Source organism: Varanus komodoensis, unplaced genomic scaffold, assembly GCF_004798865.1.
Source record: "Varanus komodoensis strain SLA01 unplaced genomic scaffold, ASM479886v1 scaffold116, whole genome shotgun sequence".
Taxonomy (NCBI): Eukaryota; Metazoa; Chordata; class Lepidosauria; order Squamata; family Varanidae; genus Varanus; species Varanus komodoensis.
Window position 1 is genome coordinate 326,948 of NW_025335333.1, and position 14,139 is coordinate 341,086.

The 14,139-nt window shown below is 62.5% G+C and overlaps 3 protein-coding genes across 3 annotated transcripts in view; 1 reads left to right on the forward strand and 2 right to left on the reverse strand.

The window, feature by feature from the left end:
- The first annotated feature begins 1,777 nt into the window (after positions 1 to 1,777).
- Positions 1,778 to 4,613, forward strand: LOC123018821 (zinc finger protein OZF-like). The gene is made up of 2 exons (XM_044421225.1): positions 1,778 to 1,824; positions 2,204 to 4,613. The coding sequence occupies exon 2, from the start codon at positions 2,239 to 2,241 to the stop codon at positions 3,946 to 3,948; it is 1,710 nt and encodes a 569-aa protein (XP_044277160.1). The 5' UTR covers positions 1,778 to 1,824; positions 2,204 to 2,238; the 3' UTR covers positions 3,949 to 4,613.
- Positions 4,614 to 6,760: 2,147 nt separating this feature from the next.
- Positions 6,761 to 10,242, reverse strand: TMEM82 (transmembrane protein 82). The gene is made up of 6 exons (XM_044421226.1): positions 10,105 to 10,242; positions 9,949 to 10,021; positions 9,257 to 9,431; positions 8,688 to 9,096; positions 7,741 to 7,928; positions 6,761 to 7,196 (listed from the first exon to the last, which is right to left on the reverse strand). Exons 1-6 carry the CDS (start codon positions 10,196 to 10,198, stop codon positions 7,095 to 7,097), a joined length of 1,041 nt encoding a protein of 346 aa, XP_044277161.1. The 5' UTR covers positions 10,199 to 10,242; the 3' UTR covers positions 6,761 to 7,094.
- A 2,581-nt stretch (positions 10,243 to 12,823) lies between these two features.
- Positions 12,824 to 14,139, reverse strand: part of SLC25A34 (solute carrier family 25 member 34) — a 6,222-nt gene continuing 4,906 nt past the window's right edge. Inside the window, exon 5 of the mRNA XM_044421168.1 lies at positions 12,824 to 14,117. Coding sequence (XP_044277103.1) covers positions 13,941 to 14,117 — 177 coding nt within the window. The 3' untranslated portion in view covers positions 12,824 to 13,940. The remainder of the gene's footprint in view (positions 14,118 to 14,139) is intronic.

Here is a 14,139-nt window from a genome sequence, read left to right on the forward strand (position 1 = left end):
CGATGGAGCCGCCCCTCCCCGTCTGCGGGAAGCCCCTCCCATGGCTGGTCCAAGGAGAACCCGAAGTGAGGAGCCGGCGGTGGCCGGGCCAGCTGCTGAGGGCTCGGTGAGGAGAGGAGGGGGCGATGCGGGACTGTGCTTTTTGGGTGCACTGCGGGGGGGAGACACCCCTCCTTTGGACAGGCCGCCTCATGCAGCCGCCGGAGGGGCCCTTGGCATTGCCAGGGTGGCGCAGGATGCAAAGGGGTGGCCGAAGCGCCCACACGACGCACACGCAGCGCCAGCCGCAGCCCTGTCCCGGCCGGCCAGCCAGCCTCACCTGGCGGAGGGGTGCCCAGGCCGGCTCCCCGAGTGCCCCCAGGCCTCTCATGCGCAATCCAGACAGACTTCCCCGTTGTCCTTCTGCTCCAGGAGTGCGGGAGGCAGCGGAGGGGGCCTGGCAGTGCTGGCGGACATGTGGGCCCCCCAGAACTTCATGGAGCGCAGCCCCATCACCGGCCGTGGTGGCTGGGGCACATGGAGTAGGCAGCCTGCCCACGCCTGGCCTGCAGGTGTGCTGCCTTGCTGCAGCCACAGCCGCTCTGCCACTTGTGGCGCCCTGGAGATGTGCAGGACCACACCTCCCAAGAGCGGCTGAGCAGGACCATCGCTTCTGCAGGGGCCAGTAAATGGCAAAGATGGAGCCACAGAGGGGGGGAGCCACGGTGACACCCCACCAAGGGGAAGGGCAGCAGAAACTGGCTGCAGCGTGAAAGGCAGGCTGTAGGAACGTTTAAATTCCAAAGCGCAAAATCTAGCCTTGGGCAACTTCGTTTTGGGGGCTAAGCGAAATGCCGTCAAAAAGAGGCAAGCGCCTGCCTTTTCGAGACCCGTCCTCAGGTTCCGCTGTCTCTCTCTCACACCCGGCCAGGTTGCTGGGTTCCAGGCTCTAGCAGAAGCCCCGGGGGCCCCGCGAGCCGGAAGCTGTCCAGCCTGGCCATGGAGGTAAGCGAGGCCGTGGCGGGAGGGCAGCTCCGGGCCACAGCGCCCATGGGAGGGCTCGGCTGTCTCCTCTTGGGCCGGGAGCAGGCAGCCCTCCGGGGCGGGAGGCGCGTTGCCAAGGAACTGGCACAGTTTCCTCTTCGCCTTCAGCAGGGCCTCCTCCATCTTCCAGGGTCTGGTGGCCTTCGAGGAGGTGGCTGTCTATTTCACTGAGGAGGAATGGCCGCTCCTGGATCTGGGCCAGAGGCAGCTGTACCAGGACGTCATGCTGGAAAACTACGGCCACGTGGCCAGTGTGGGTAAGGACCGTGTGGCCCCTGCTTTGCCACCACGGAGGCCATGAATGGCTAAGCACACAGATGCAGTACAGTCCGACGCAGGTCTGCTTGGAATTAAGCAGTAGCTGGGAATGATGGGACCTGCACTCCCACACACCTGGATGGCACCAGGTAGGGGAGGAACGGCGCTCAGGGCTGCAGCCTCCAGCTTCTACCCTGCTCCGTGCTTCCTAAGCCACAAGCCCAGGAGCCTCCGGCGCTTTGCCACGTTCACTCATTGTGACTACGCTCTGAGTAACGCGTCTGGATTCTTGCAGAGGGCATTTCCCTCTGAGAAGCAGGAAGTGCCAGGAATCAGTCACTCGCGGCTGACTGCAAAGCCTTCGTGTTTCTTCTTGCCCAAATATGTTGCAGCCAGGAGTAACTGGTCTGTTGTCTGCTTCCTCCAATCCAGTTCCCCATCCGTCCTTCATTTCCAAACCTGCCCTAATCTCCTGGATGGAGGAAGGTGGAGAACAAATCGTCCAGGTTCTCGTGGGAGGTAGACCAGCAGGCCGCTGCCCAGGTGTGTGGTAGAGCCCCTTGTTACCTGGGATTTGCGGAGAGGGTTCCCTGGACAGCTGTCTATTTTTACCTTTGCATTTTATACCATCCAAGATGGGGTGACCCCACTGGGGTGAAGGTTCCCATCCACACAGACAATCCCTCACCTCTTCTGCTAAGAAGATACAATCTCGTGGTGGTCCAAAGCAGTCAAGACCTCCAGGGGGATCAGCTAGGAGGCACTGCCCTGCTCAGAGATGGTCCATGGGGCTACCAGAGTTGACTTCATCCCTTTGCCAGGGCAGAAACCGGAGTGGGTCAAGCAGCCAAACCGGCACTAGTTCTCCACAACAGCTCACTGAGGAGGAGCTCCGTGTCTTACTTGCTTTCTTCTCGCCCAGGTCACGGGAAGCAGGTAGAAGATTTGGGGGTATCGATGGAGACCAGTGAGCAGGAATCGGAGCGAGGGGCCTCTGGGAATCACAAGCGAGCCGGGCTGCCCAAAGGCAGCCAAGGGGATCTTTCAAGAAAGGAGGCCGTTCTCGGCCAGGGTGCTGAAGACCCGGTTGGGCGAGAACTTCCCACTGCAGCAAGAAGGCATGCGCTCGCTTGGTGTGCGGAAAGGCCCAGCTGGAAGCAGAGCGTTGATTCGCTCTGTGGGAGCCACGCAGGGGAAAATGTATCTGGCGAGTGTGGAAAGAGCGACCGCATCACCCCCTCCAAACAAGAAAGAAGCAACGTGAGGAGCCTCAGTGGCTGCTCTGCAGAGGTGGCGGCCTCCAGCCACGCAGCGAGCCTGAAGGCCCCTCAAAGCGCCGATGCACCGGAAAGGGGACGCGCTGGCGAGGAGGAGAGCTTTTGGCAGGCATTGCACTTCATTGGTGGTCAAAGAGTCCCTCCAGGGGGAAAAATACTTAAATCCGCAGAGCATGGAAAGGGTTTCCATGATAAGGGCTCTGATCTTATTATCCTCCATAAGCAGTCACGCCACTCGGCAGACAGGCCGTATAAATGCTTGGAGTGTGGAAAATGCTTCATTAAAAGTGCCAGCCTCACTTCCCATCAAAGAACGCACACGGGAGAAAAACCGTTCCAGTGCTCTGAGTGTGGAAAGCGCTTCAGCCAGCAGTCGAACCTCACTTCGCATCAGAGAACCCACAGTGGTGAGAAGCCCTACGCATGCCTGGAATGCGGGAAGAGCTTCAGGTGGAACACGCACCTCCGTTCTCATAAAAAGGCCCACGCGGGAGAAAAACTGTTTCAATGCTTGGCATGCGGAAAGCGCTTTGGCCAGAGAATCCGTCTTACTAAGCATCAAGGACTCCACACGGGCGAAAAGCCATTTAAATGTCTGGAATGCGGCAAAAGCTTCAGTCAGAGCTCAAGCCTCATGTCGCATCATATAATCCATACGGGGGAAAAACCGTTTTCATGCGTAGAATGTGGAAAGGGCTTCACGCAGAGGATCCACCTGACCATACATCAGATCACCCACACGGGGGAAAAGCCGTACACGTGCCTGGAATGCGGAAAGAGGTTCAGTCAGCGCTCCAACCTCACCACACACCAACGGATCCACACCGGGGAGAAGCCACACACTTGCTTGGAATGTGGAAAGCGGTTTAGTGAGCGCTCGAGCCTCACTTTCCATGAGAGGTTCCACACGGGGGAGAAACCTTACGAGTGCCCAGACTGTGGCAAGCGCTTCAGTCGCAGTACGTGCTTAACCTCACATCAGAGAATCCACACCGGGGAAAAGCCGTATAAATGCCGGGAGTGCGGAAAGAGCTTCAGTTGGAGCTCGAGTCTTACGAAACACGAGGGGCTCCACACGGGGGAAAAACTGTATAAATGCCTGGAGTGCGGGAAGAGCTTCGTTAACAGCGGACATCTCACGAGGCATCAGATCATCCACACGGGAGAAAAACCGTACACGTGCCTGCAGTGCGGGAAGCGCTTCAGCCAGAGCTCGAGCCTGACTTCACACCAGAGGATCCACACGGGGGAAAAGCCATTCCAGTGCCTGCAGTGTGGGAAGCGCTTCAGCCAGCGTTCAAACCTTACGAGACATCAAGGGGTTCACATAGGGGGAAGCCACGTAACTGCTTGGAATCTGGGAGCGGCATCATTCACAGAGACACACTAATAGGGATCCAATAATCCATGCAGGAGAGAAACCTTACAGTGCGGGAAGAACCTCAGTCAGAATATCTACTCAGTTCTTAAGACGGAATTTGAGTAAGCCCCGAAAAGCTCACCGAGCAGCAGGGCTCCACCAGTAGCAAAAGAGAGTCGTAAATAATTCGGTGTGGTCGGTATGGGGGAAGGCGGCCCTTGATGGCCAGGGGGGCAAACCTCGCTTACAGAGCAATCCTGAGCTTGCAGGTCCCGCCGTGTTCAGCAGGGTCTGTTCCCACGTAACTGTGCATCCCCCGCAGCCTTAATCTGCAGCAGCGAAACCAACAAGCAGGCAGCCTGTCTGGAGATAGTGACAGCTGACCGGGGAAGTTTTCAAAGCCAGGGAGAAAACCCGCCAGGTCCAGAGTAAATTTCCAGACAGATGCCGGCTGTGTTGTCTTGTTCTTGTCTCTTCCTAGACTCCGTTTGGAGATGGGTTGAAAACGAAGGACTTCTGGAGCCCTGTAGGTTTTCTGGGAACTTACCTTGGCATAACTCCTTGCCTCGGGCAGTGACAGAAATGCCTACAGAATTTGACCTGTGGGAATGCATGTGTTTGCTTACTTCTCGGCTCTTTTAGAGATATTTTCTTGTTTGTATCTACACATTCTGTTAACACTTAGTACTTTTTAAGATTACTTTGTAATTGCAACAGTGTGATTTCATGTTCCCCGACTTCAGGTGGTCTCTGTAGTGAATGTATACTGGGTAACACTGGGGTTCTTGTGAGAGGGTTTGAGGGTCGCCTGGAATAGTTATGTGCTGGAAACATACTAAACGTTTGAAAAACAGATGGGGGAAAGGATGGGGGGAGGTCTGTATGACTCTCGAAGCACACCCTCAGAAAAATCTGTGCCCAGCACATGCCTGGCACAAACCCTGCTCTGCTGGGGTGGGGTGAGCTATGCAGGAGAGATCTCTGCAGTCGGCTTGCACCAGCGAGCGTCTCTGGCTCAGACACCGATCGATCGTGGGCTCAGAGGCGATCACCTGGGCCGCCGGCTCCAGGCGCCACGGGGCTGGCCTCGCTCGTGGCTCCCTTCCTCAGCCAGAGCTCCGTGGTGGCACAGCCAGGGCCTTTGCCGGCCACCCCGCTGCTCGGCTGCCAGTTCAGGACTGCTTCCCTCTGGGTTTGAGAAGGGACACAACAGCTGCAAAGAGCAGCAGGCACTGGGAAGCAAAAGAAGAGCAAGAAGCAGATTTGGGGGTTGCTGAGCAAGGAAGCCCAGCGTCTTGGGGTGCTTACCGGGACGGCCTGCGCCCGTGGCGGCTGGCGGCTGACCGCTTTCCTCGGCCACCGCTGTGCGGGGCTGTAGCCCAGCCTGCCCTCCACTCCTGTCCCGCCGGCACAGCCAGCGCTGCTCAGGAAGGGCCCAGTGGCTTAGTGCAGGCTATGCTGGGATCCCCCGGGAGGTCAGCAAGACGAAGTGGGAGAGCTCCAGCCGTGGTTTCCCGAACGCTCCCCGCAGCCGCCTGCCTTCATACGGTCCCGGAGCAGCTAACAGAATAAAGCACAGTCAACAAAATATGGTGAGGAAGATAAAATGCCGCTCAACGGGTAAGAGCAGCTTTCAGCCACTGCAGAAGCACGTGTAAATAAGGGCACATAAATGGATGACTGAGATCCCTTGGACTGTGGCCCGCAAACGCATCGGGGAAAGTCTACACTTATGCTGGGAACGTTTCGATTTATTGAATTTGTACAGCTACTCAGCAGCATAGACTCTCAGCAACTCAGAGAACAACAACTAAAATAGAACTAAAATGATAACATGCATCACTTAACCCCTTTTCTTCCTAGCAGCGGGACACCGGTCAAGTTGGGCGGCTCATTCTTAGCATCGTAGCTGCTACGGACGAGCATTCGCATCGAGGGAACTGGACTGGCTCTCGGCACCTTCCCCCAACTGAATTGGGAAGGTCTTGCGAGGCCTCCATTTGCAGGGTCAGCAACAGAACAGGTGCAAATTTGGCAATTTCCAGGCGAATAATCCAGGTAAGGTTACACTACCTTGGAAAAGTTACCTCTTGGCTCTAAGATTGTTTTAACAACAAGCTATTTTTAAAAATATCCTCTCTGGTTGTGACTCTGCTCTGTTTCCAGTACCCAAATTTTTGGGGAGGATGATTCTGTCCAAGTGGGGGCTGCCTGAGGGGCCATGTTCTCTTGCGCACCCCACCTCTCCGAGCAGAGGAAGTGCTGGAGACCGTGGGGTCACCGGGAAATATCTGGATTATTTATGAATAGTCAGGTTGGGAAGGAGTTTCTTGCCCAGCAAGGTGGCCAAAATCCAGCGTTCTCCCCGCCCCCCTGTCCCCCCGCCCACCGATGGTCAGGGTCGCACGTAAGGATAACCCAGAGTGTGGGTTGAGGCCGAGTTGCCGTTTCATTGACATTACACACAGACTCTGCTACGGCTTACCCATGGATGGTTCGCCACAAGCAACACGGGGAGGCTGTTTGGGATTACATGTGGCTACAACCCATGGCTGGCCCACCGTGCAGGGTCTGCATGTAACCACAAGCCGCCATTCCGCCGGAACGCATGCGGCCCAGCATGTGACGTCGCGCTTGCCCTCCTCCAGGCTGCAGGCGTGTGGAGTGGACTCGAGGCCCGGCCCCGGGGCCCGAGGCTGGCCACAGCCGGCCCCGCGCGGCCCTTCCCCAGGGAGCCCTCGACATCCGGCCGGGCAAGGCCCAGGGCCCAGAGCTGCTCCGCCCAAGGGGAGCGGGGACCTCTTCCCCGGTCAGGCGAACGTTGCAGCGCCCCAGCGCAACCCATCCTGCCGAGGATGCCTGGGAGGCCAAGCTCCAGCTGCCCCAGGAGAACCCAGAGCGGCCGATTCCAGAGATGTTACGAAGAAAGGAGGCAGCTTAACGGGACAAAGGCAAGGTAGCCACTAGCAAACGAACCGCCGTTCAGTGACCGATCGAGACCGAACGCGTCTTCCGGGGGTGAGCCTGCCCTTGAGGGGCCTGAAGCAGGCCGAGGCTGCCAGATCGAGGACACCATGCGGCGGGCCAGACCTGTCCCAGGGACCGCCAGCTGCCCCGTCCCCCAGGACTGCCAGGCACTGGATTCCGCCGCCAGCTTCCTCCACCGGGCCTCTGCTTCAGGATGCCGTGGCTGCCGGCTGAGATGGAGGGTGCTGGTCATGAAGACGGGGGTCCCTGCGGGAGACAGACGCCGAGCGGGAGAATCTCTGCGAATAATCCTGAAGTGCCAAGAAAGAAACAAGACAAATTATTAATTTCAGCATCAACTGGCATGACATTTTTGAGATTTCTGCACCGTGCAGCAATTTAATTGAGGAACACACAGTTTTAGAAAAAGAAAAAAAAACAGGCCAATGCAAAGGCAGTAGTCTGTTTGACGTCTCTTAGGTGGGACAGCAGTTGCTGCTCTTCTTGCCCATAACTGCATTTCTAGGCTGCCTTTTTCTTGCAAGAAACTAAGACAGCTTGCAGGGCCCTCCTCTCCGTGTCATCCTCACAACAGCCCTGTGAGGTGGGTTTCGCTGAGCATCAGCAATGGCCCAAAGACGCCCAGTGGGCAGCATGGCTGAGCGGGGACCAGAACCAGGACCTGCCAACCCGCAGGCCAACAAGCTTGCCTGTGCGCCACTGGCGCCCAGCTGGAGGGGGTCAGGCACTGGGCTGGAGGGGGCAAAGAAGGGCACTCCTGGGCGTGGCAGCTGCCCCGGGGCCTTGGGCCCCCCTGCACCAGCCCCCCCCCCTCGAGGGCCGCAGCCTGCTCACCTGCCCTCGGCACACGTCCAGCATGACTCTGGCCCGGGCCAGGCACCAGGCCTCCCCGACGAGCGAGATGAGGACGTTCACGATGTCCATCCAGCGGCCCACAGTCATCAGCAGGACCAGGAGGCCTCCCATTCGGACGACGACCGTCTGGTAGGCCATCTGCTCGGTGGGGTTCTGCCGCTGCTCCTCTGCCGTGGGACAGCCAAAAGGGCCGCGGGCTCAGCAGCTGCAGGCGGCTCTGCCGGCCGCGTGTGGCAGGCAGGGCAGGTCCTGCTCTGGAGACCCACAGGCTGCAGCGGAGGGGAGAGGCAGGGCCAGCCTCGCACCTCTGCCGGAACGCTGACGCCTTCCCCCCTCTTCTCCCTCCATGCTGTTCCCCCCTTGAACCCTCCCGACTTCGGCTGCAAGCCTGGAGGAAAGGGCCGCCTCGTTTTCGTCTGTTTTCCTTCCTTCTGCACTTGGCACACAACTGATTGCACCCGCATTTAAGTCCGTGAGGAGCAGGATAACAAGGCTTCACGCAAGCAGAGAAGCCACCGACACTCGCCAAGCGCGACAGCCGCCAAGCCCTCAGCCTCGCCAAGGAAGAGGGCCAACCAAAGGCCAGGGGGAACCTGCCCGCTGCCGCTCAGGTTCTTGGCCTGCCTGACGCACAGCTGCCTCCCCGATGGGAAGCATCTTCCCACCGCCCCAGCAGAGGAGGGTCTCTCAGGCCACCCGCACACCTTCTAAGAGTTGGACCGGCCCTCCCAGGCCCTTGCCAGCTACAAGGACTTCCCACACTGCCGCAGAACGACTGTCCGAGGCAAGGAAAGGGCCAGAGGCTTAAGCTTCTATACAAAGGTTCAGTGAATGAAGACAGACAGAACGTGGAAACGGTTCCAGCCAGTGCGGCATCCTCCCGGGAGGGCAGCGGACGGCCTCAGCGGAGGGTGGCGAGGACTCACCCTGCATGTAGATGAGCAGGAGCGTGTAGCAGATGGTGAGCGGTGTCCAGAAGCGGACGGCCTCGGAGGTGGTGAGGAAGTCGCGGTTGATCAGGGCCACGGCGGCCAGGTCGGCCACCACGAAGCTGACCCCGACGGCCTTGCCCAGCAGCCGGGGGATGCCGTGCCAGGTGGTCAGCAGGAAGAGGCAGGCCCCACAGTAGCGCTCGCCGCAGTGCAGCTCGTACATGGTGAAGACATGGCGGGCCAGGCGCCAGGCGTAGCCCGTCAGGACGGCGGCCAGGCCCGCGCTGAGCAGCAGGTTCCACGTGCGGTGCGGGGCCCCCTCCTGCAGGTAGCTGAGGCCGCAGGAGATGCCGCAGCCCAGAGAGTACTGGCAGAGCAGGTACAGCTGGCTGCTGCGCTCCCCCTGCGGAAGCAGAGCCCCGGCCTGAGTCCGCGCCAAAACGACCCCACAGAAGCCCCCTGAGGGCACTTCTGCCCCGGCCGCCTCTCCTCCCAGCCTCTCCTCCAGGGAGCGCATGGTCCGCCCGCAGCTGCCCGAGCCGGAGAGCAAGGCTGCCACGCACCTTTTCCAGGGAGAGGATGGTGGAGACGGCCCGGAGGGAGAACTCCAGCACCACCAGCGCGGCCACGCGGTGCCCGACCACCGTGAAGATCCCGCTCAGCACGAGGAGGTGCAGCTGGTCCAGCAGCGACCACTGGCGCCGGATCGCCTCCTTCTCCTTCTGCCAGTCGGGGTCGCTGGGGGGGGGTGGGGAACAGCCTCAGGGTGGGAAAGAGCCAGGGACATGCCAGCGAAGGAACGGGGCTCCGTGAGCCCCCCTGAGTGCGGCTGCCGAGGCCGAAGCGCCACCCAAAGAGCAGAGCAAACCACACACCCCTCCCCTTTGCGTGGCCGCCCTGTTCCCGCTGCACGAATTCGCTTCGCAAGCTCCCACCCAGCTTGCCAGCCAGGCTGGGAGCTGTGGGGCGCCCGCCTGGAAACACCCGGCTGGGGAAGGCTGAGGGAGCACACGGGCCGGCCCCACGCCGCCCTCCCCCACGCAGGGCCGAGGGCCCCTCTGGCTTAGAGAGAACCTCTCGGGCGGCGGCGGCGACGCTGCCCACACGCAAACCCCGAGGGTGAGCAGAAGGGGCTCGCAGGGGGATCCGGGCCGCCAGCCCAGCCAGGGCTCTCCTTCCTTCCCTGAGGGCTGGGGTCGCCTGCCGCCCCAGAGGGAGGGGGGCCGCTCCGCGCCCGCGCCCACCGAGCACTCACTTCAAGCACTGGATGTAGAGGAAGATCTTCATCAGGCTGCAGAGGACCGAGACGGCACAGGCGCTCACCAGCCCTGTCGGGAAGAGCAAAGGTCAGGCGGGGCGGGGCGGGCCGGGGCGCCGGCTGTGCCTGGGTGGGGGTCCGGCCCAGGCTCACCCTGCAAGAGGGAGTCCGCCAGGCTGGAGGCCCAGGCCAGGCTGGGGAAGCTGGGCAGCCAAGAGGCCAGGGACGCCCAGAGCCCGGAGAGCATGTTCCTGGGGCCGCGTGTGCCGTGCAGGACGGACGGGCGGGCGGCTCGGCTCTCCCGGCGCGCCCAGCGAGGTTTCAAAGGTCGCTCGGAGGCGGGGGGAGGCGCGCCAGTGAGGGCTGGCGACCGAGCCCAGGCAGGAGGGGACAGGCGGGACCTCGCGTGCTCCGGGGCGTCCTGCACGGCCTTCTCCTGCCGGCCTGCGCCGGGCGAGGGGGCGGCCTCCAAGCAGAGAGCAGAAGGACGCGGCGAGCGACCACCTCCGCTTCGCCAAGGGAGCTGCCTCCTGGAGCGTTAGAGTGCCGGCTGGCGGGATGCAGGAGCTTCCCTGTGTTGGCCCCCACAAGGCAGGGAGTGACGCACTGGCCGACGGGCTCATGGTCTGCCGCGTGAACGCTGGCATCCCTGCTATATCCTGCCTGAATGAATTCTATTCATTTAAGTATTAATGTCACACCACGTTTATATCCCCCCCTTTTTCTTCTGGCAAGGAACCCAAAGCAGCCTGCATGGTCCTCCCCCCTCTTATCTCCTCACAACAACCCTGCAAGGTAGGCCAGTGAGTGGCTGGCCCCAAGGTGCCCAGTGAGTCCACGGTCAGCCCCCCCACCCAGCATCCTCAACACACGGGCTCTCCAAGGAAGCCCCTCGTCCGGAGCCCCAGTGCAGGATTCAGTCTGACCCCGGAGGTGCGTGGGGCCCGGGGTGGTGGGGAACACTCGCCAGGCACCCCTTCTGTGGTCACCACCGGGTGGGAGACCTGGGATCCGGCTCCGGACTGGCCCGGGCTGCGCAGGCGCAGAGTGACGCCCCCACGCCCGGTGCTCTGGCCTGCGCATGGCCGTCGCGGCCCCTGGAGGGCAGCAGAGGGCTTCCCGAGGAGCCAGACCGCGTGCCCCCTCTGCCAGCCGCCGGGGGAGAAGCCACACAGGGGCCCTGCGGCGCCCGCTCGCCCTTTGGACGCCGTCTCCTGAGGGGTCACGGCGCCTCCTCGCAAGAGCACGGGCCCCAGTGCCATTTCCGAGGGCTTGCGGGCCTCTTTGGGCGGAGGAGCGGACAGGCGAGAGACGGGCTCGTCCGAGGTGTGAAGCGCTGCTTGCGTTTGTGTGGAGACATGAAGATGCGGGCGGGCAGGGGAGACACGGCCGGAGTGGCCTGCTGCACGGTGTAAGCTTACTAGGATGCCGACTACGTATCTTTCGAATTCCTCAGCCAGAAAAGGCTCCTGGAGCTGCTTATCATCAATCGCTAAACGAGACAGCCTTCCCCGTGAACGTATAATCGAAAAGTCACAGCACACGAGGCAAAGGGGCACAGGAGGGAAGAGGAACCCATGGCGCCACGGGCTTTCCGCAAGGCGTCCCCTAGAACTGTCTGGGCTGCACTGCCGCATCTCTCGGCCACTTAGCCGTGCTGCCGATCTCTCTGCTCCAGCCTCGCACTGGCGATCGATCCTTCCGGTCAGCTGAAGACAGGACTTGGAGCATCTGATGAAAGCGGGCTCTCGCCTGCCAGAGCCTCCTGCCGTGGCAAAGCATGCTGGACCGCCCTCGGCGGCCCCCCCGCCCCCCCGTTGCTTTGCCAGCCCAGAGGCTGGCACCCCAAGAGGCGAGGCGCAGGCTCAGCCTCAGCTCCAGCCCGGGAATGTGTGTGTGTGTGTGTGTGGGGGGGGGTGTCTGGCAGCTCGCCACACACTGGAGCGCGTCCTCCCCCTGTGGAGAACGGAAGCATCCCGGGGTGGCTGGAGCGACGCCAAAGGCTGATGCGCTGCGGCAGCCCCTGGAACGCGCCCGGCACAGGCGGAGAGGCGGACGGTGCTGCTCACCTGGCTGCGGCCCCTGCTGCTCGGAGGGGCCTCCTGGCAGGCGAAGGGGCAGAGCCTGGCTCGGTAGTTCGCTCTTGGCGACACCTGATGCCGCCTGCAGCCGCCTCTGAATCATCAGGAACAGCTGCCTCTGGGCAACACACTCCCAGGAGGACTGTGGGGGGCGAGAGTCTCAGAGCAGCCCGACCTTCCCCACCTGGGGCCTTCCGGATGTCTGGACAGCAGCTCCCATCCTCTCTGTCCGCCACGGCTCCGGGAGCTGCAGCCCGGCACGCGGGAGACGGGAGCGCACGCGCTGCTGGGGGTCCTGCCGGGGCCGAGGCAGGGCGGCTCCGCCTCCCCAAGGCTTCCCTCGCGGCCCCGCGGGGCTGGCTTTCGAGAGACGTGGGGCAGGGCTGTGGCACCACGTGGCCTTCGCAAGCGCCGGGCCGAGCTGAACAGCCCAAGCGGGGCGTGTGCGCGCTCTGCGACACTCCCGTGGGAGTGCGGTGTTGTGTTTCCACACAGCGCTCGTTGGAGCCGTTCCATCTTCCACTCCCCAGCTCCGGGGTCTCTGCTATGCGCACAACAAGCCCGTGAGGTTCGGCCATGCTCCTGCGCCCCTTGGCCAGGCTGGGCCGACGGCACGGCCAGCTCTGACTCATGTGCAGCCCAGAGCGCGAGTCCGGCCGGCCCTGTGCTTGCCGCGCCCCACGTGGCGGAGGGTGGCGGAGGGAGGCAGGAGGAAGCCTGTGGCCCACCCCAGCGAAGGGGAAGCCCAGGAAACGAACGGGACGCTTCGATGCAGGAGTGCACAAGCAGACGACACGGGAAACCGCTGCCTTTTATTTGGGTAGCCCGAGCAGGGCAGGGCCGGGTTCCGCTTGCGGCAACGACTCCCAGACGGCCCCTCGGGCCCCGCTGAGCGGCAGAGGCTCTGGGTCCGGGCAGGTGTGCGACGCGAAGGACCGGGCACAGGCTCAGTCTGGCTCCTCGGGCCTCTGGGTGGCTCAACCCTTTGCCCCACGACAGGGCTCCCCCATGGCGGCAAGTGCCTTCTCCCGCTTCCCCGGCCCAGGGGCTGACGCGAGGCGTCTGGTGATGCCCCCTCCACCTTTCCGAGGCCTGAGCCCACCTTCTGGGAGGCGCTCAGCTTGCTCATCGCAGAAGAGGACTCTACCACCCCGTCTCCAGCTCGGCCCTGATCGACGCAACTTACTTCACGACTGTGTCCTCTCCTCTCCTCTCCTCTCCTCCCGCTCTTTCCCGTCGTCCTCCTCTCACTTTTGCTCCATCACAGCCCTGCCTACTGCCTCCTCCTTCCTCACCTCTGCAGAGAGACACACGAGGGTGGCAGCAGCCCTGCGGGGCCCGTGCCAGCCCCGGACCCCACGCCACCGGCCGGAGGGCCGAGCCTGGTCGGAGCCCACCCCACCCCACCCACGCCTGCTCGCACCCGCTCGCTCCTGGAGGGCTGGAAATCTGGTGACCCTCGGCACACCCCTCGGGGCCAGGGTCTGGGGTCGAGTCGAGGCGCGCGGGAAGGCGGCAAGAGGTCCGTCCACACAGCACTAACTCTCCGCCCGCAGAGGTACGCCGCAGCGCGAGGGGCACCAGCCCTCCAAGTCTGCTCCCAGAAGGTCCCGGATGAAGCAACGGAGCTGCTGGGCGGTCGCAGTCCGGCCAGGTGCCACGCGGGCTTCCGGCTTTGCCAGCGCTGCCAAGTCTATTCCCGGCCACACCTAATCTGAGTGGGGCAGAGCGGCGGCGTTCCGCCCCCAGGAGCAGCCCCGCAGGTCTCTGGCCACGGCGCGGGCACGTGGCGAAGCCGGTTCGGGCGCCCAGAGCTGCCTGGAATCGGCCGGCCACGGGGCCTGCTGGCAGTCCCAGTCCCAGCGTCCTCGGCGGCAGGAGAAAGCGTGGCGTTTCCACGGCCGGCGTTCAGGTCCCCTGGTGCTGGTAGGTGAGCTTCCGCAGCTCGTCCCAGAAGAGGAGGCTGAGGATGGTGTGGGGCCCGAGGCGCAGGTAGGCCGGGCCGAGGCCTTTGTACAGCGCCAGGGCACCCTCCTTGTCAGAGATCTGCACGAAGCAGTCCAGGAAGCCGCGGTAGTGCTTGCCCTGCGGGGGGGGGGGGGGGGGC

Excerpts from the sequence above, each read along its gene's own strand:
- LOC123018821 (XM_044421225.1), top strand. The coding sequence starts at position 2,239 with ATGGAGACCAGTGAGCAGGAATCGGAGCGAGGGGCCTCTGGGAATCAC.
- TMEM82 (XM_044421226.1), bottom strand. The coding sequence starts at position 10,198 with ATGCTCTCCGGGCTCTGGGCGTCCCTGGCCTCTTGGCTGCCCAGCTTC. Across the intron at positions 10,022-10,104 it reads GGCGGACTCCCTCTTGCAGG|GGCTGGTGAGCGCCTGTGCC; the intron begins GTGAGCCTGGGC and ends TCTTCCCGACAG. Across the intron at positions 9,432-9,948 it reads CTCTACATCCAGTGCTTGAA|CGACCCCGACTGGCAGAAGG; the intron begins GTGAGTGCTCGG and ends ACCCCCCCCCAG.